The 20,102-nt window shown below is 49.0% G+C and overlaps 1 protein-coding gene across 4 annotated transcripts in view; it reads right to left on the minus strand.

Moving 5' to 3' along the window:
* Farp1 (FERM, ARH/RhoGEF and pleckstrin domain protein 1) overlaps window positions 1–20,102 on the minus strand; it is a 336,683-nt gene that overhangs the window by 10,235 nt on the left and 306,346 nt on the right. For all 4 annotated transcript variants that reach the window (XM_045145776.1, XM_045145775.1, XM_045145777.1 and 1 more), the window contains exons 17-18: window positions 8,241–8,322; window positions 2,214–2,451 (exon numbers count right to left, since the gene is read on the minus strand). In XM_045145776.1, coding sequence (XP_045001711.1) covers window positions 2,214–2,451; window positions 8,241–8,322 — 320 coding nt within the window. The remainder of the gene's footprint in view (window positions 1–2,213; window positions 2,452–8,240; window positions 8,323–20,102) is intronic.

The raw sequence follows: 20,102 nt of genomic DNA on the forward strand, positions 1-20,102 counted from the left end.
TAGGTCACTTATCTCCTTAAGGCTCTTTTTTTTTTTTTTTTTTTTTTTTTTGAGGGTTTCGCTCTAGTGCAGGCTGACCTGGAATTCACTATGTAGCGTCTGGATGGCCTTAAACTCACAGCGATCCTCTGACTTCTACCACTTGAGTGCTGGGTTCAATTAAAGCTATGCGCCACCACACGTGGCCTACGTGACTTCTTGCAAAGACCAAGATCTACTGCAGCCCACAATGTGATGAGGCATTTCAGCTCCTTTTTCATTTGACACAGTCTTTTTCTTTTTGAAGCTTCATTCTAACCCAGGCTGACCTGGAATTCACTCTGTAGTCTCAGGGTGGCCTCAAACTCACAGCAATCCTCTTACCTCAGCCTCCCAAATGCTGGGGCTAAAAGGGTGTGCTACCATGCCTGGCCTCTGACACAGTCTTACTTTACCAAGTTTTATGTTTAAAAAATTAAAAAAAGAGACAGAGAGTGGCACTTACAGGTCCCTCCCCACTCTGAGCCTCAGTTTCCTTACTTATTTAGTTTTTAGTTATTTTCGAGGTAGAGTCCCACTCTAACCCAGGCTGACCTGGAATTCACTATGTGGTCCCAGGCTGGCCTTGAACTCACAGTGATCCTCCTACCTCTGCCTCCCAAGTGCTGGGATCAAAGGCGTGCGCCACCATGCCCTGCTCCTTATCTTTTAAAGTGGGATACCACCATCACGACCCCATGGGGTTGTTAAAGGATAAAGCCACCAGACCTGGCGCAGTGTCTGGCAAGGGGCTATACAGGTACAAGTGGGGGTCACCATCAGGAGACAGGCTGGGGTGCTAAGCTTAGGTTCCAAATCACTTACTCCCCAGTGGCGTGACTGCACAGGTTCCATAGCCTCTCTGGTCACATGTACAAAAGGGGTGCCCCTGTGCCTCAGGCTGGTTGTAAAGATTCAGCATTAGGTCAGGTGAAATACTTACTGTGACCAGCACATGACACACACCCAGAACTAATAAGTGTGCTCAGGCGTGTCCAGCCATTTTCTCAGGCAGTTCTGATGAGGAAGTCTCTACCAGGCAAGTATGGGGGAGGGAGGACAAGCTTCCAGAAGGGAGCTGGCTCTAAGTGGAGTTTTTCCAAGGTGCTTTGCCCCCCCCACACCAGGATGCAAAAGGAGAGGATGTGTGAAAAGGGGGGAAAGACAGAGTGTTAACGACCATCAGTGTCTTCCTGTAGAAAAGCCAAGATTGGGGGCTGGAGAGATGGCTCAGTGGTTAAAGCACTTGCCTGCAAAGCCAAAGGACCCAGGCTTGATTCCCCAGGACCCATGTAAGACAGCTGCACAAGGGGGCGCAAGCATCTGGCATTGGTTTGCAGCAGCTGGAGGCTCTGGCACGCCCATTCCCTGCCCCCCTGCCCTTTCTCTCAAATAAATAAGAACAAAGAAAACCCAAGATCAGGCTGGAGAGATGGCACAGCAGTTGAGGCATTTGTCACTGAAGCCTAACAACCCATGTTCAACTCTCCAGGTCCCACATAAACCAGATGCACAAGGTGACGCAAGCGCAAGGTCACACGTGTGCACATGCTGCTGGAGATCGATTTCTGGCAGCTGTAAGGCCCTGATGCACTAATTCTCCCTCTCTCTCATTAAAAAAAAAAAAAGGAGAAAAGCCAGGCGTGGTGGTGCAGTGCACACCTTTAATCCCAGCACTCGGGAGGCAGAGGTAGGAGGATTGCTGTGAGTTCGAGGCCACCCTGAGACTCCATAGTGAATTCCAGGTCAGCCTGGGCTAGAGTGAGACCCTACCTTGAAAAACCAAACCAAACCAAACGAAACGAAACTAAAAGAAAAGAAAAGAAAAGTGGGGCTGGAGAGATAGCGTAGCAGTTAAGCTCTTGCCTGTGAAGCCTAAGGACCTCAGTTCAAGGCTCGGTTTCCCGGGACCCACGTTAGCCAGACGCACAAGGGGGCGCACGCGTCTGGAGTTCGTTTGCAGTGGCTGGAGGCCCTGGTGCGCCCATTCTCTCTATTTCTGTCTCTCTGTGCCTCTTTCTCTCTCTCTGTTACTCTCAAATAAATAAGAATGAAGAAAAAAATAAGAAAGACCAAGATCATCTACAAGAGTACATCAAGTTATGAAAGCCTGTGACAGAAAAGCCCCTCCCACCCCGGTGGGCACCAGCCTGTCGGCACCCCACCTGAGCCCGGGCGCCCACGCGGACTCTCACCTCTGCAGTCCCTGAAGTCGGCGTGGCTGGGCGGGTGGTACTTGCACAGCCGCTCCAGGACCTGCTTGTAGTGCATGAGTCGGTGCAGCGGGCGCAGGAGGAAGGTGTTGAGCGGCAGGTAACAGACCTTCTGGAGCTCAAAGTCGCGGCAGAAGTGTTCCAGCCTCCGCGAGCCCTTGATGGAGCTCTCCAGGGCCTCCAAGGCCTCGCTGTGCTTCCACAGGTGGCCCGCCAGGTGCTTGGTGGGGGGACAGAGGGGATCGGTGGAGTCAGTCCTGACCAGCAAGTTCAGACCAGCATTAACGGATGCGAAAGAAGGGCACCACAGCACTCGGAATTCTATCGGATTTCATTACTTCATTATTTCAATGAAGTTCTGAGCATGAAATAAAAAGGTCCGATACGGTACTGAATAATTTAAAATACACATGCATTACAGACTACGTGAGCTATATAAAGGATATTAGAAGCATAGATGTGCTTTTGGAAATAAAAGTGACAAAACTGAAAAATCAGGAACGTCTTAAAGGGGTCAGGCTATGGTTTTCTGCTAAAGATTATGAGACGACAGAGATCCCCTAGGGCTGCTCAGTAAGCACCACAAAGTTTAAAAAGTATCTTTCATTCTTTCTCTCTCTCTCTGCCTCTTTCTCTCTCTGTTACTCTCAAATAAATAAATAAAAATAACCCCCCCAAAAATAAAAAAATAAATTGGGCTGGAGAGATGGCTTAGCGGTTAAGCACTTGCCTGTGAAGCCTAAGGACCCCGGTTCGAGGCTTGATTCCCCAGGACCCACGTTAGCCAGATGCACAAGGGGCGCACGCATCTGGAGTTCGTTTGCAGTGGCTGGAGGCCCTGGCGCACCTAGTCTCTCTCTCTCTCTCTCTGCCTCTTTCTCTGTCTGTAGCTCTCAAATAAATAAATAAAATAAGCAAAAAAAAATTTAAATTGTTAAAAAAAAATGAGGTGGAATCCCAGCACTTGGGAGGCAGAGGTAGGAGGATCACCGAGAGTTCAAGACCACCCTGAGACTCCACAGTGAATTCCAGGTCAGCCTGGTCTAGAGTGAGACCCTACCTCAAAAAAATCCAAAAATTAAAATTAGGTGGACAGCAATTGAGGAAGACACTCCACATACATTTATCATGTGTGTGCATACCCAATCAATATGTGTACCCCCCACACAAATACACATATAAACATGTATACACACACACTCACCGTGACCCAAAAATGTTCGGTTTGGCTCCCCCTGACCAATTCATAAACGAAGTATGTAGTGAAGCCCCGCAGGCTTCCAACAAGAGGTAAGGAGTGTGCTGGGCGTGGTGGTGCACGCCTTTAATCCCAGCACTCGGGAGGCAGAGGTAGGAGGATCGCCGAGAGTTCGAGGCCACCCTGAGACTCCATAGCGAATTCCAGGTCAGCCTGGGCTAGAGTGAGACCCTACCTCGAAAAACCAAAAAAGCAAAACAAAACAAGAGGTAAGGAGCAAGTCTGTCCCTACCCTGCTGGGACTGTGGGGAGCCAGGAATCAGGGTTCGACCTTTGATGGTGGGCACTAAGGTGGAAGCAGCTCTGCTGGGCAGGTGAGGAGGACTGAGGTGAGGGGCAGGGAACTGAACACACGCGGTGTGCCAGGGACAATCAGGCCACATCAGGCGGCAGCTGACCCTGCTTGGCGCCTGCAAATGCAGTTCAGGGCCGGGGCAGGAGGGAGTGTTGGCTGCTGCAGGAAAGACACAGCAAGCTTGGTAACGGACGGAGCCTTTTGTACCAGTGCTGCTACGGCCCTGGCACCTGATGCTGCTTCCCTCTACACTTTATAAAAATTCTTTTAACACCTTCCAAGGCTCAGGGTCTATTGTGGAAGAGGTGGCGGAAAGAATGTAAGAGCCAAAGGAAGGGTAGGACTCCTTACAACGTGCTCCTCCAGACACAAAATGGCCTGGATATCCATGACCTCACTGTGCCTGACACTACCTACACAAGACCATCATAATAGGAGGAAAAGATGATGACATCAAAATAAAAGAGACTGATTGGGATGGGGCAGGAATATGATGGCGAATGGAGTTTCAAGGGGGAAAGTGGGGGGAGGAAGGGTATTACCATGGGATATTTTTTATAATTGTGGAAGTTGTTAATAAAAAAAAATTTGAAAAAAAAAGAAAAAAATTCTTTTAAAAATCAACAACACAATTAAAAAGAAAAAAAAAGCCTCATTTCTCAAAGCAGCTCCCCCGCTCTATTTTTATTTTGCTTGCGCAGCGCCCTGTGCTATAAATGCTCGTGGGCCTGGCTCGGCGCTGAAATGCCAGTGCAGCTGAGGCAGCCGACGGAGCGCCAAATGCCAGCCGGCCAGACCCAGGAGAAAGGTGCTTGGTGGCAGCAAGGTATATTTTTAGATCTTCTGTGTTAGCGAACGGAGAGGAACGGCACGATGGTAGCTCTCAGTGGGGAAGCAGCGGGTAGGTGTTTGGCACCAGGGCTGAGAAGGCCACAAAGGGGAGCTGGTGGATAGCTGGGTGCTGGGGGGGGTGTCTTGATAGGGTGGGGGAGGGGCCAGGCAAGTCTGCTTCACTGGCCCTAAGGCAGAGTCCTACAGGCTATGATCACAGACAAGCAGAACTCCCCCACCCTCAGGTTTGGGGTGGCCTCGAACTCATGGTGATCCTCCTACCTCTGCCTCCTGAGTGCTGGGATTAAAGGTGTGCGCCACCATGCCCGGCAAAGTTTTTTTTTTTTAAGGTGCAGGGCTGGAGAGATGGCTTAGAGGTTAAGGTGCTTGCCTATGAAGCCTAGGGACCCAGGTTTGACTCCTCAGAACCCATGTAAGCCAGATGCACAAGGTGGCGCACACATCTGGAGTGCGAATGCGGTGGCTGGAGGCCCTGGAGTGCCAATTCTCTCTCTGTCTCTCCCTCATAAAAATTAATATTTATTTTTAAAAAGGTGCAAACAAGAATGGCTGAGAACTGGTACAGAGCACCTTTTGGGCCATCTTAGGAGTGGACAGCGTGAGAGTTGCAGAGCGAACAAGTCACGTCACAGAAGACAGCACGCAGCTCTCTGAAAAGGCAACATCGGTGTGACTACAGCTTCGGGACACTGGAAAAGGTGACAGTATGATCTGATCTGCGCAGGAGGGCGGGGTGGGTGGGTCTCACCAGTAGCCCCGGCTGGCCTTGAATTTGCAGTTGGGATGACGAGTGAGCCACCAGGACCAGCTTCACAGAGTTTTAATTTAAGTATTCATTTGTGTGTGTGTGTGATATGTGTGTAAGGGTGTGCACCACTGCACACGTGTGGAGATCAGAGGACAACCTTGGGGGGTTTTGCTTCTCCTTCCACCTTTTTTTTTAATGAGTATCTTATTTGCAAGCAGACAGAGAAAGGCATGGGGGGAGAGAGAGAATGGGCTCACCAGGACATCTAGCCAGTGCAAACAAATGTCAGATACATGGGCCACTTTGTGCATCTGGCTTTACGTACTAGGGAATTGAACCTGGGTCGTTGGGCTTTGCAGGGAAGTGTCTTAACTGCTGAGCCTTCTCTCCAGCCCTCCTTCCACCTTCTTTGGGGACAGGAATTTTCCTTTGGCTTGTGAGCTTCTGGATGCTTCTGGCTCTTCTTCCCATTGCTGTAGGGGATTTGGGATTACAGACCTGGTGCGTTTGCGTCTGGTTTTGTGAGGAGGATTAACTCAGGTCAGTAGGCTTGTGCGTAAGCACCTTTAATGGCAGAGCCATCTCCAGTACCTCACAGGAGGATTTTAAGACACAAAAGTATTCTGAATGGCGCTGTCATGGTGCATACTTGTCACTGCACACACTTGTTAACACTCAGAATGTTTAATAAGAGTGGACCCCAAGGTCGACTACAGGCTTTGGTTAGTGGAAGTACAGTAACTCTGGGTCACTAGTTTTATTTCATTTCATTTTTTTGTTTCTTTTTTATTGTTTTTTTTTTTTTAATTTTTGTTGTTTTATTTCATTTTTTTAAGAAGGAAGGGGGAAAGAAAAGAAGGATTAAGGAAGGAAAGATTTTTTTTTCCCCAGAAATACAGCTTTTATTTATTTGAGAGGAGGGTACAGATAGAATGGGCAAGCCAGGGCCTCCAGCCACTGCAATCAAACTCCAGACCCGTGCACTACCTTGTACATATGTGCAACCTTACACACTTGCATCACTTGGTGCATCTGGCTGACATGAGACATGAAAATGGCTTTGCAGGCAAGCACCTTAACCACTAAGCCATCTCTCCAGCCTGCAACATGGTTTTCTTTTATTTTAGAGACAGATTAGAGAGAGAGAGAGAGAGAGAGAGAGAGAGAGAGAGAGAGAGAGAATTGGTGTGCCAGGGCCTCAGCTGCTGCAAGTGAATTCCAGAAGCTTGTGCCACCTAGTGGCCATGTGAAACCTTGCACTTGCCTCACCTTTGTCTGTCTGGCTTATGTGAGATCTAGAGAGTCGAACATGGGTCCTTTAGGCTTTGCAGGCAAGCACCTTAACTGCTAAGCCATCTCTCCAGCCCACAATATGCTTTTTGAACACAGTGGAACCAAAAACAATAATCCAGGCTCTGCTCAGCTCTATAACAACTCTTGTTAGGAGAAGAGACTAGGGAAGGTTAAAAGGCCAAGGTTGACAGCTCTTGGTCCTAATTCAAGGGAATTAAATCAAACCTCAAAGGTAATTCCTGTTCTGTGAGGGCCCTCCATGGAGCAGGTGCTGTTAGACACCTCATGCCTGGATGGCCTCTAATGATGGTAATGTGAGCTGACTTCTTCAGGGGTCATTACTGTCTCTGACCAGCTATTGATTACTAAGGTATTAGACAAGCTCTGCACAGTTTAGATACAAAAAAACTCAGAATAGGGAATATAGTTCAGTGGCAAAGCACCTGCCTAAAATGTGTGAGGTCCTGTCTTCTGAGTAACCACACACACACACACACACACACACACACACACACACACACACACGGAAGCTTCTTACAAATACAACCATAAGCCGGGTGTGGTGGGTATTATACGCCTTTAATCCCAGCACTCAGGAGGCAGGGGGATCGCCATGAGTTTGAAGCCACCCTGAGACTACATAATGATTTCCAGGATAGCCTAGGCTAGAGTGAGACCCTACCTTGAAAAACAACAACAAAAAAAAACTGCAACCACAGCTGGGAATGTTAGTGCACGCCTTTAATCCCAGCACTTGGGAGGCTGAGGTAGGAGGATTGCCATGTGTTCAAGGCCAACAGGAGACTACATAGTGAATTCCAGGTCAGCCTGGGCTAGAGTGAGACCTTACCTTGAAGAAAATAAAACCATAGATATATATTCAAAAGGCAAAATGTGTAAATTAAAACATCCTGTTTGAATCATAGAAATTATTAGTGGGTCAAAATAAACATGAAACTGAAAAATTCAGAGGTGAGAGATGATTTCTGTGTGAGTACTGGCTTAATATTTCCTGACTTCCTTGACTATCCCTCTACTGTATATTTGTCTTACTGCTTTAAGCCATCGAACTTACTGGAATTCCTACATGGTTTGGCACCCAATATTTTGTCATGATGGGGGAAGCCAAATCAACAAATGTGAAGGCAACCAAATAGGTTTTGTCTACATCATTTAGAAAAGGCACCAATGGTCTATTTGTTTAAAAAAAAAATTGCTGGGCATGGTGGGACACTCCTTTAATCCCAGCACTTGGGAGGCAGAGGTAGGAAGGTTGCCGTGAGTTCAAGGCCACCCTGAGACTACAGAGTTAATTCCAGGTCAGCCTGGACCAGAGTGAGACCCTTGAAAAACCAAACACACACACACACACACACACACACACATACCCCTGTTGTAGAGAAAGGTACTTACAGTGATTTTCCTAGCTAGCCCTCTCTGGAGAGGCCAGAAGATTGGTTTTCCTTGCTGGGCTCAGGCCAGGCCAGGTCATGCTAGGCTCACAGAAAGGGCCCCAGGTCGACAGGCCCAGGAATTCGGCCCCCTCCACCCTAACCAGCTCACCTTCATGCCTTGCACGTTCTTTAGCATGATGTCGCCGATTCTTTGGTAATCTCCTCTGATGTGGGCGTTAGAGCGGCCTTCCCTGGGGGCGGGGACAGAGGTAGAAATGCTCAGTTTTAGCCATGAAAACGTGACCAGAAGGGCTCACCAGCCCCGGATCACCAAACCCCGACCTCACGACTTTCCTTTTCGTCTCCCATCTGTACCCCTCTCTGATGTCACCTATGCTTTTCTTGGCATCAAATATATTGGTACTGGAACAAGGCTTTGACACTAGCCCCATCTTATGTGACAATTCTACTTATGGCTGGGCATGGTGGGTCACAAATACAATTCCAGAACTCAGGAGGGTTGCCTGGGCTATATAGTGAATGCCAGGACAGCCTGGACTACATAGCAAGACCCTGTGAAGTCAACAAAAAGACCAGAAAAAGAAAAAAACATATTTTTATTTGTACTTTTTTCATTTCACTTTATTTATTTGAGGGAGGGTAGAGAATGGGCACACCAGGATCTCTAGCCACTGCAGATGAACTCCAGATGCATATGTCACCTTGTGCATTTACTTGGGTACTGGGGAATCGAACCTGGGTCTTTTAGCTTTGCTGGCAAGTGCCTTAACAGCTGAGCTATCTCTCTAGTCCTTTAATTTGTACTTTATAAATATATTTTTAATATATTTACTTATTTGAGAGACAGAAAGAGAGAATGGGTACGCCAGGGCCTCTGGCCACTACAAACGAACTCCAGATGCATGCGCCCCCTTGTGCCTCTGGCTTATGTGGGGCCTGGAGAGTGGAACCGGGATCCTTTGGCTTTGCAGGCAAACACCTTAACCACTAAGCCATCTCTCCAGTCCTTACTTGTACTTTAAAGAAACATAGCAGAGCTGATTTCTGAGCCTCCTGATAGGGTCTGATATTAAGATTTCCCCCGTCTACACTGGGGTGACTTTCACATTATAAGATTGGCATGAAGCTCATTTGTATTAACTGGCTTGTGAAACCGATTCCAGACTCCTGATGGCATTAGGAGGCACTCACAGGGGGTACGGTGGTCTGATTCAGGTGTCCCCCATAAACTTAGGTGTTCTGAATGCTAGATCCCCAGCTGATTTGGGAATTAACGCCTCCTGGAGGCAGTGTATTGTTGGGGGTGGGCTTATGGGTGTTACAGCCAATTTCCCCATGCCAGTGTTTGGCACACTCTCCTGTTGCTGCTGTCCACCTGACATTGGCCAGGGGGTGATGTCCACCCTCTGCTCATGCCATCGTTTCCCCTGCCATCATGGAGCTTCCCCTCAAGTCTGTAAGCCAAAATAAACCTTTTATTTCCCCCACAAGCTGCCCTTGGTCAGGTGTTTTCTGCCAGCTCTGAGAACCTGACTGCAACAGGGAGCAAGACCCAGCTCCCAAGACCCCTCGAGGGCCCGAAGGAAGGACCCACTGCAGAGACCGTGGGAAGTGCTGCATGACAGCAGACATGCCCGAGGCCGTGCCACGGCAGAGGAAAGGGCAGGGTTGTGGTCAAGTAGAGGGCACCAGCAGGGTGGGTCCGCTCAGCGTGCACGTCTGGGCATTTATTTCTACTTCCTCCAGCTTCCTTTGGTGAATAGTCACAATTTAGGACTCAAGTTGGGGAGGGGGGAGATTGGCGAGGCCGAGGAGGTGCAGCAGGGAAGAGGGGAGTCAGGAGAACTGTTGGGGCTCACCAGTCAGCCAGACTGACCTCAGATCAGTAGCTCCAGGTTCAGTGGGAGACTGTGCCATAAGGAAATGGCACGGAAGAGTGACAGCAGAGAATGATCGAAGCTCTCCTGTGGTCTCTGCGTGCACGCACACAGGGCGTTCAACTGCGCACATGCACACGCATACATCATACAGACACACGCTGAACACGTGCCACACCACGCCCAGGCTCACACCCAAACACACAAGAAGCGGAGGGAGAAATACGCCGGCTATTCACTGACAACGTCCACGCAGCAGTGTGTGAAGAAAGCACATTCCAGGCGTCAACTTGTTTAACCCGCACAGCTAGAACAGGCACAGGTGGGTGGATCACCACAAGTTCGAGGCCATCCTGAGGCTACATATTGAATTCCAGCTCAGCCTGAGCTAGAGTGAGACCCTACCTTGAAAATAAATAAATAGGCTGGAGAGATGGCTTAGCCGTTAAGGCATTTGCCTGCAAAGCCAAAAGAACTCGGTTGGATTCCCTAAGACCTGTGTAAGCCAGATAGATGCACAAGAGGGCACGTGTCTGGAGTTCCTTTGCAGTGGCTGGAGGCCCCAGTGTGCCCATTCTCTCTCTCTTCGTTTATAGTAACTTCTGGCAACGTCCTTTAAAGCCGCTAACAAAGCAACCGTGCAGGCATCCAAAATGTTCCCATCACAGTCGAGGCAGATGAGATCACAGTACAGAACCCAAGCAAGCGCTTTCACTCCACAAATAACTGTAGTATTTCCCAGCTTCACTGAAGCCGAGCCATCTGCAGTACTAATGGAACCTATGTTGACAGTTGTGGTTCTGTCACCAAGTTCCCTTCCCTCTGGGCGGCAGTTTTCTTTCAGAAATCTTCTGTAATACTCCAGAGGTTCCACGGTGCGTCAGAGCTACCGGTGCTGCGGAATGAGTACGTCACTATGTTGCGCCCGTCGGTAAACGACTCGTCATACACCGGAAATCTTGAGATGAGTGAGCCCTGCCTCAGTCAGGCCACGAACGTTACTTAGTTTATCTGAAAGTCAGGCCCAACGGATGTGCCGGACTCCTAATTTTTGGGGTCTGGTAATCTGGTCTTGGCGCCCAGCGCGCCTACCTCGGTCCGAGAGAGCCGCGCGTTCCTCCACTCGCCGCGAGGGGGCGCTGCGGGCTCGTCGTGGCGGCACCTCGCCAGGCCCGGGGGCGCTGCGAGCGGCGGGGGCCGGACCACGTGTTCTCTAGCGTTAGGGGCGGGGGTCACGCGCCTACTTATTTATTTTTTTTTAAGTTTTTTTTTTAATATTTATTTATTTATTTATTTGAGAGCAACAGATACAGAGAGAAAGACAGATAGAGGGAGAGAGAGAATGGGCGCGCCAGGGCTTCCAGCCTCTGCAAACAAACTCCAGATGCGTGCGCCCCCTTGTGCATCTGGCTAACATGGGACCTGGGGAACTGAGCCTCGAACCGGCGGGGTCCTTAGGCTTCACAGGCAAGCGCTTAACCGCTAAGCCATCTCTCCAGCCCAAACCCAGAGCTATTTATTTTTAAAATTATTATTTATTTGCAAGCAGAGAGAGAGGTAGAGAGAATAGAGAGAGAGAGAATGGGCACGCCAGGGCCGCCAGCCTCTACAAACTCCAGATGCGTGCGCCCACTTCTGCATCTGGCTTACGTGGGTCCTGGGGAATCGAGCCTCAAACTGGGGTCCTCAGGCATCACGGGCAAGCGCTCAATCGCTAAGCCATCTCTCCAGCCCCAGGGTGTTTATTAATATCCATCCTCTCCCTTCTGCTTGCAATGAAGAGAATCATCTAACTTGACCAAAACACAAGAGAAAAACCATGGCTTGGAGCTGGAACCAATGCATTCTTTGCTGGATTCAGCGTCCTCTGAGATCCAGGGCGGAAAAGTCGATTAAGTGAAGCACTTGTCCACAGTTCTGTATCTCAAGAAGGAATCTGGGTGAAGTGTCCTCACTGGACCAGGGGCTCGGTGGTTCCTTGACAGCAGCAGGAAATATATGCTAGAATTCAGTGCTCCTAAGTTTCAGGCTCCTGACCGTCCATGACACTAAAGGCTACTTAAAGCAATGGCTTCTTTCCTCCTGAGGTTCAAAAGCCAGGTCAAGTAGAATTAAGAGGAGCAGAGTTTGACAATTCCAGTTCCCCAGTCACACTAAGCGTGTTTCAAGGGCTTGATGGCCACACCAGGCTATTGGACGGGGTGGGTGGAGAGGAACCATCATGGTGGTAAATTCATGTGTTCACACCAAGACACAATGATTTTTGCCCCAAGCAGGGGGTCATACATCACGCTTGAGTGGCATGAATAGGATATATAGATGATGGACCCTGCTTTTATGCGTTTTTTTGTTTGTTTGTTTGTTTTCCGAGGTAGGGTCTCACTGTAGCTCAGGCTGACTTGCAATTCACTATGCAGCCTCGAACTCACGGTGATCCTCCTACCTCTGCCTCCCGAGTGCTGGGATTAAAGGCGTGCACCACCACACTAGGCTTGGACCCTCCTTTTAAATCTGGCCTGGCAGCTTCCTTGCTGCAGGATAGTGGAAGTGAAGGGTGGAGCTAGAACAGAAGCTCTAGAGGAACAAAAAGAATGACCTGTGGGGTTCCGTGAACACGGAGAAAGTGAATGATGTACTGTACCTGGACTGGGGCGGGGGAGGGGGGGAGACCCCTGAGGACGTGGGTGCTGAGCCTGGCGTTCGTCTGGGGTGAATCACCCTGGCCTCTCCTCCTCCTCCAAAGGGGGGGGGGCTACTAGGCAAGTGTGTTCCCTGCACGTGGGAACAAGAGCTGACAGGTGTTCATGGGAAGGGCCAGAAAGTGACCACATCCCGTTCTCGGGCCAGATGCTGTCTGTTGCAGTGACTTAACTCTAACAGTGAGAGGAAGGGCATGGCGATGTTTCAAATAAAACTTTATTCACAAAAACAGGTGGCAGACGAGATTGGCCCATGGCTCAGCACCCCATTTCACAGATCACGTGGAGATGGCGTCCACGTTGGCCAGCTGAACCCGGTGCTGCTGAACACAGCGCGTTCATTAGTGGCCATCAGTCGTTGTCAGTGCTGCCGGTGCCCTTGAACATGACTTCGAAAGTTTAAAACCATCCATCAGCATTTGTCAGACCCCAGTTATAGAAGGTCGGTCCCTGAGCATGACATAATAAATAAAGCTACTTTATTTATTACGAACGCTCTACATCCCGAGAACCCAATTCATTGCTATGCACTGATGTCACCATTTAGAACTCCCTGTGTGCTGGGCCCCAGGAGGAGTGTGTCTGACCCCATCATTCTTTCATGTTTTTTTTTTTTATTTACTTATTTGAGAGTGACAGAGAGAGAAAGAGGCAGAGAGATAGAGAGAATGGGCACGCCAGCGCCTCCAGCCACTGCAAACGAACTCCAGATGCGTGCGCCCCCTTGTGCATCTAGTTAACGTGGGTCCTGGGGAATCGAGCCTTGAACCGGGGTCCTTAGGCTTCACAGTCAAACGATTAACTGCTAAGCCATCTCTCCAGCCCTCTTTCATGTTTTTGTTTACAGTGAGTATGTACACACGTAGGGAGTCTAAAGGCCAATCTCACAAGTCATCCTCATGAACGCTGTCCTCCTTCTTTGAGTCAAGGTCTCTCACTGGTCTGGAGGTTACCAACTGGCCCCAAACTCCACTTCCACCTCCCTAGTGTGGACATTACAAGCTCGCACCACATCTGGCATCTTCATGTGGGTACTGGGGCTCCAACTCAGGTTCCCATACTTGTAAGACAAGCACTTTCCCCACTGGGCCACCCCCAACCCTTCTCTCTGCATTCTTTAGACTGACGGTGTCCCAAACAATGTTCTGTGATGACAGAAATTCCTTTATAGCTTGTAGCCAACACAGCAGCCATTACCCTAAACAGCTAGTGCTACTTAGAAGTTAAAGTTTATTTAACGTTTGAATTGCTCCACAAGGGGCTGGAGAGATGGTTCAGTGGTTAAGGTGCTTGCCTGCAAAGCCAAATGACCTATGTTTGATACCCCAGGACCCACATAACTCAGACACACAAGGTAGCATGTGTTTGGAATTCGTTTGCAGCAGCTGGAGGCCGCAGCATGCCCATTCCTTCTCTCTCTCAAACGAATATAAGCTATTTCAAAAAATTTTTAAAAAAGGGTTGGAGAGGTGGCTTAGTGGTTAAGCACTTGCCTATGAAGCCTAAGGACCCCGGTTCAAGGCTCGATTCCGCAGGACCCACGTTAGCCAGATGCACAAGGGGGCACATGCGTCTGGAGTTCGTTTGCAGTGGCCGGAGGCCCTGGCGTGCCCATTCTCTCTCTCTCTCCCTCTTTCTCTCTGTCTGTCCCTCTCAAATTAGTAAATTAAACAACAAAAATTTAAAAAAAAAATTAAAAAAAAGAACTTTTAAATTGTTCCATGAGGTTACAGACTACTGTATGAGACAGTATGCCACATTTGTGACTTTTTTTTTCTTTCCATTTGCATTTGCTTTCCATTTGCAAACAAAATGGAAAGTTTTGTTCCAAAGATGAGGCAGGAAGAGTAAAGCCACAGCAAGAGTAAGCCTTATGCTCAGCAAGAGCTTTGATGCACTGTATAAATGAGAAGCCATCCACGCATCCCAAGATGCACGTGCTGCGGTGGGCATCCCATGCCCCATGTGGGAACAGTCCTCAGTATGAACCGATGGCCCCAGTACAGCATCTAGACCACCGTCTTCATTACGGAGATTCTAGGTACAAAGTGATCAGGACATAAGGATAATGCAGTGACGGGGGAGGAAGTGTGCCACCAGCTCCCGAACCGAGTTAGTCGAGTGACTGCTGTGTTCCAGTGTGACTCGGGAGCCCTGCTGCAACCTCATTCCCCTGAAGTACGTCACAGATATGAACACTGATACAACACACACAATGTTCCCCAACTGCTGGCTGACTCTATTGTAAAGGAAACCCGGCGCGTGTCGGCCCCTAGTTAATATACTGCGGAATGGCCAGGGGTCTTCACATGGTAATGGGTCTAATTAAGACTTACCCAAATCTTGAGCAGTGTGCGGGACTGAAATTAGGCAAGCAGGAGGGAGGGGTAGGAGGATCGCTGTGAGTGAGGCCAGCCTGAGACTATAGACTGAGCTCCAGGTCAGTCTGAGCTAGAATGAGACCCTATCTCCAAACAACCACACCCACGTGCATGCACATGCACACCCACCAACCCAGCAGGATTCTCTGTGGTTACCCTTCACGGCTATCTTCACCTTGGGCACGAACATAAGACAGAAACCAGAGCTCTCTTTCCACTCAAGTCACAAAAAACGGAGACATGTCCTTGTGAGCTGGGGCTTGCGCCACCTGGTGGCTTGAATGTGAAATGCTCCTCATAGGTTCCTACGTTTGAACACTTCATATCTTAATGGGCAAAGGGGCTCCCGGAGAGGGAGGGTGTGTTAGTAATAGCCGGATCTGCCGGGCATGGTGGCGCACGCCTTTAATCCCAGCACTCGGGAGGCAGAGGTAGGAGGATCGCTGTGAGTTCGAGGCCACCCTGAGACTACATAGTGAATTCTTTCTAACTTTTTGGGGCATATAACTAGTAGAACTGCTGGATTGTATGGTAGGCAATTGGAGGTTTAATTTTCTTTTTAATATTTTTATTTTATTTGACAGAGAAAGAGGGAGAGAGAGAATGGGTGCGCCAGGGCCTCCAGCCACCACAAACACTCCAGATGCGTGCGCCCCCTTGTGCATCTGGCTAACGTGGGTCCTGGGGAATGGAACCTGGGACCTTTGGCTTTGCAGGCAAATGCCTTAACTGCTAAGCCATCCCTCTAGCCCACTGATGTTTATGTTTTTTTTTTGGGGGGGAACCCTATGATTTTCTTTTAATGTTGTCGAATACAAAGGCTCAGAGTGTCCACTCTCTCTACTTGCAAATAAATAAAATACTGTTTTTTTTGTTTTGTTTTGTTTTGTTTTTACAAGGCTCACAGTATCAGACCTGGGAGAATGATGAGTGAGCACTTTAGTTCTGTTCTGTGGCCGTGCACCTTCAGAGGAGCAAATCAATTTTCTGTTTTCTTTTTTTTGTTTTTGGTTTGAGGTAGGGTTGCACACTAGTCCTGGCTAACCTGGAATTCACTACGTAGTCTCAGGGTGGCCTCGAACTCACAAGGCTCTACCTACCTCTGCCTGTCTGGTGCTGGGATTAAAGGCCTGGCAAGTTGATTTTCTGGCCACTAAATGTCACAGGGAGACAGCACAGCTCCGCTGGGAGACTTCTGACCTAAGCCAGCATCAGTGCTGAGCTCCAGACAGAGCCCCGCCCTGCGCTTGAGGGGAATGGAGCCTTCACAGCCACCCAACTGGCATCTTCTACCCGGGAGAGCCCAGGCCTGCTCCTCCCTCACCAGGCACTACCTTCCCCAGCCCACCTTTGTGCCTGTCACTCATCCTTCAAGACCTGGCTTCTCCTCCAGACCCGCTGGGCATGGGATCTTGCTTAGCCTTGGCTCCTTCGCTGGCCCTTGCTCTCCTGGGATCTCTACGTACAGAAAAGACTGTTGCCACAAAGGTGCCAAGAAGATACTATTCTTGTCAACCTTCCTTGCCTTAGATTTGATTCTTCTCCCAGTTTTCAAACCCACACTTCTCAGCCTGGTTTTTTCTTCTCAGTCCAGGAGATTTTAAATATTAAAAAAAATTTATTTGTGTGTCTGGGCATGTCAAGGCTTCTTGCTGCCGCCACCAGTGAACATATGCCACTTTTTGCCTTTGGATTTACATGGGTACTAGGGACTTGAACCTGGGCCAGCAGGCTTTGCAAGTAAGTCCCTTTAACTACTGAGCCGTTTCCCCAGACCTAAGATTGTGTCATTGACTTCTTGAAATTGTTGTGCCCAGAGCTGGAGAGATGGCTCAGCAGCTAAGGTGCTTGCCTGCAAAGCCTAACAACCTGGGTTCGATTCCCCAGTACCCATGCCAAACCAGATGCACAAGGTGGTACGTGAATCTAGAGTTCATTTGCAGTGGCTGGAGGCACTGGTGTGCTCATTCTCTCTCCAGCTTCCTCTTTGGCATGTGCCTTAACAGCTAAGCCATCTCTCTGGCTCTAATGCTTGCCTTTTGCTCTCTGCCTTCAACTCGTGTTAGGGCTCAGATGTGAAATGCCTTCCATAGGCTCATGTGTTTGAACACTTGGTCTCTAGCTGGTGATGCTGGGTTTTTTTGAGGGGGGGGTGGAGGGAGGGGTGCTCTGTGTGTGTGTGTGTGTGTGTGTGTGTGTGTGTGTGTGTGAGCGCGCAGTCTTTGAGTTATGGAGCCTAGCCAGCAGAAGTAGGTCACAGGAGGGAAGCCCTGACAAGGCTGTATCTGCTTCTTGATCTGGCCTAAGCACTCTGCTTTCTGGTCAGCCACGATGGAAACAAGTTCTGGCCACCATGCCACGATGGACTCTCCTCTCTGAGACCGTGGGTCAGAATTCATCTTTGCTCCCAGAAGTTGGTTCCATCAGGTATTCTACCACAGTGATGAGAAAAGCTACAAATATGCCATCTTTCCAACCCTAATTGGCCATATTTAGAACACTAAGTGGTCACCTCGGTACCCTTTGTCTTCATCCCAGTGCCCAGTGGCCTGTTGACACTCATACTGGTCCTCCTTGCTGGCCTCCAGCCTTGTTTCCTGTAGGACCTGGGCCCAGTGATCACATGGTCTATGCACCCTGAGAACCACGGTACCACACCTAGCCTATGTGCCCCCAACCCTTTTTTTTTTTTTTTGGTTTTTCGAGGTAGGGTCTCACTCTGGTCCAGGCTGACCTGGAATTAACTCTGTAGTCTCAGGGTGGCCTTGAACTCACGGCGATCCTCCTACCTCTGCCTCCCGAGTGCTGGGATTAAAGGCGTGCGCCACCACGCCCGGCTTCCAACCCTTTTTTTTTTAAAAAAATATATTAGTTATCTGAGAGAAAGGGGCAGAGAGAGAGAGAGAATGAATGAGAATGAATGGGTGCGCCAGGGCCTCCAGCCACTGCAAACAAGCTCCAGATGCATGTGCCCCCTTACGCATCTGGCTTACGTGGATCCTGGAGAATCGAACTGGGATCCTCTGGCTTTGCAGGCAAGCACATTAACCACTAAGCCATCTCTCCAGCCCTACGTGCCTCTTTCCATGAGCACTCAGCGTCCCCAGCGCCTCCAACCTGTCTGCACACTCCAGAATCCATCCACCAACATGCCCCCACTGGATCACAGCAGGCCTCCATCCCCCTGGGGTGGGAGGCTGTCACCTGGTGGCCTGTGTGCAACATCTGTCAGCCGCTTCAATCTCAGGCCTGAGCCTTTGGAGTCCATCTGGAATGCCAAGGTTGACCAGAAGTGGCTTTCCCTGAATGTGTGTGAACCACTGAATGAATATGGATTCCTCTGCTTTCAAAAGGAAAAGCGTTCTTCCACCTTTCAGAACTCACCGAACCAGTTACCTTGCTTTTGGGGATGGGCTCAGTTGGCTTCTGTCAGCATGGCACAGGCCTTGGCCACCTACCCTCTGCTCAGGTGTGTTTGCATAGCAGGAAATCATTCCAGTAAAGTTCTTGCTACTGATTCTGTCCTAGACCTTGTCACTCTTGACAGGAACACATTAAAACCTCCCTAAGCCTGCAAAGACAATGATCCTGGTGACTGACCACGTATGGACCAAAATGTGGAGACTTATGACACAGGGCAAGCTTCACATGTGTTTCTATTAACAGAAATAACTGAAAAAAAAAATCAGTGAAGAAATAGTAACATGCCATCATTGCTTTCTTCATTTGGAATCAGCTGCCCAGGGGGACATGAAAGGCTAAACTAGGGCAAAAGGATGATGATGAGGTGGGTATGAAAGTCTATTGGTTAGCAACTTCTCTCTAGGTCTGAAATTATTTCAAATTGAAAGTTCACTCTGCAAAAGAGCATCTGAGCCGGGCATGGTGGCACACGCCTTTAATCCCAGCACTCGGGAGGCAGAGGTAACAGGATTGCTGTGAGCTGAGACTACATAGTGAATTCCAGGTCAGCCTGGGCTAGAGTGAGACCCTACCTCAGAAACCTAAAAGCAAATAAATAATAAATAAACAAAAGGACATCTGCTTTTGGGCTGGAGAGATGGCTTAACAGGGCACCTGCCTGTGAAGCCTAAAGACCCGGGTTTGACTCCCCAGAATCCATGCAAGCAAGATGCACATTTGTAGTAGCTAGAGATCCTGGCACACCCAGTCTCTCTCTCTCAAATACATAAAAAACATCTGCGTTCCCTCACTTCTATGTGGCGTCACAGTAAGTAAAGTTCTTTATAAACATTGTCCCTTTTAGTTTGTGAGATGGCCCTGTGAGGAAAAGATTCCCACAGTTTTATTTTATTTTATTTATTTATTTGGGAGTGACAGACAGAAAGAGGGAGGGAGGGAGAGAGAATAGGTACACCAGGGCCTCTAGCCATTGCAAACAAACTCCAGACACATGTGCCACCTTGTGCATCTCGTTTATGTGGGTCCAGGGGAATTGAGCCTCAAGCTGGAGTCCTTAGGCTTCATAGGCAAGTGCTTAACTCCTAAGCCATCTCTCTAGCCCCAAGGATTTAAAAAAAAATTTTTTTTTTTTTTTTTCTAAGTAGGGTTTCACTCTGGCCCAGGCTGATCTAGAATTCACTATGGAGTCCCATGTGGCCTCTAAGTTCTGGGATTAAAGGCGTGCACCACCACGCCTGGTTTTAAATTTTTTTAAATTTGCACATTTGTGGGGGGGGGAATGCCAAGGTTTCTTGCGGCTATAAATGAATGCCCGCTTGGCTTTACGTGGGTGGCTAGAGAACTGAACCTGGGTTGGCAGGCAGGTTTTGCAAGCAAGTACCTTTAACCGCTGAGCCATTTCCCCAGCCCTGAAACTCCCACAGTTTACAGATGAGGAAATGAGGTTCAGTCAGGTCCAGGGACTGCCAAACATTACATGAGGTACTGTTGTGAACCCTCAAGATGGAATTTTTTGCAAGAGGCAGGGAGGGAGTTGAGTAAGCAAAACCCCGGGGGCCTCTCTTGCTAGGCAAGTCCTTATTGGGCTTTATCTCAGGTCCCCAAATATCTATCTTAACTGTGATATGAA

The sequence above is a fragment of the Jaculus jaculus genome, chromosome 3, assembly GCF_020740685.1.
Source record: "Jaculus jaculus isolate mJacJac1 chromosome 3, mJacJac1.mat.Y.cur, whole genome shotgun sequence".
In the NCBI taxonomy this organism is placed as follows: Eukaryota; Metazoa; Chordata; class Mammalia; order Rodentia; family Dipodidae; genus Jaculus; species Jaculus jaculus.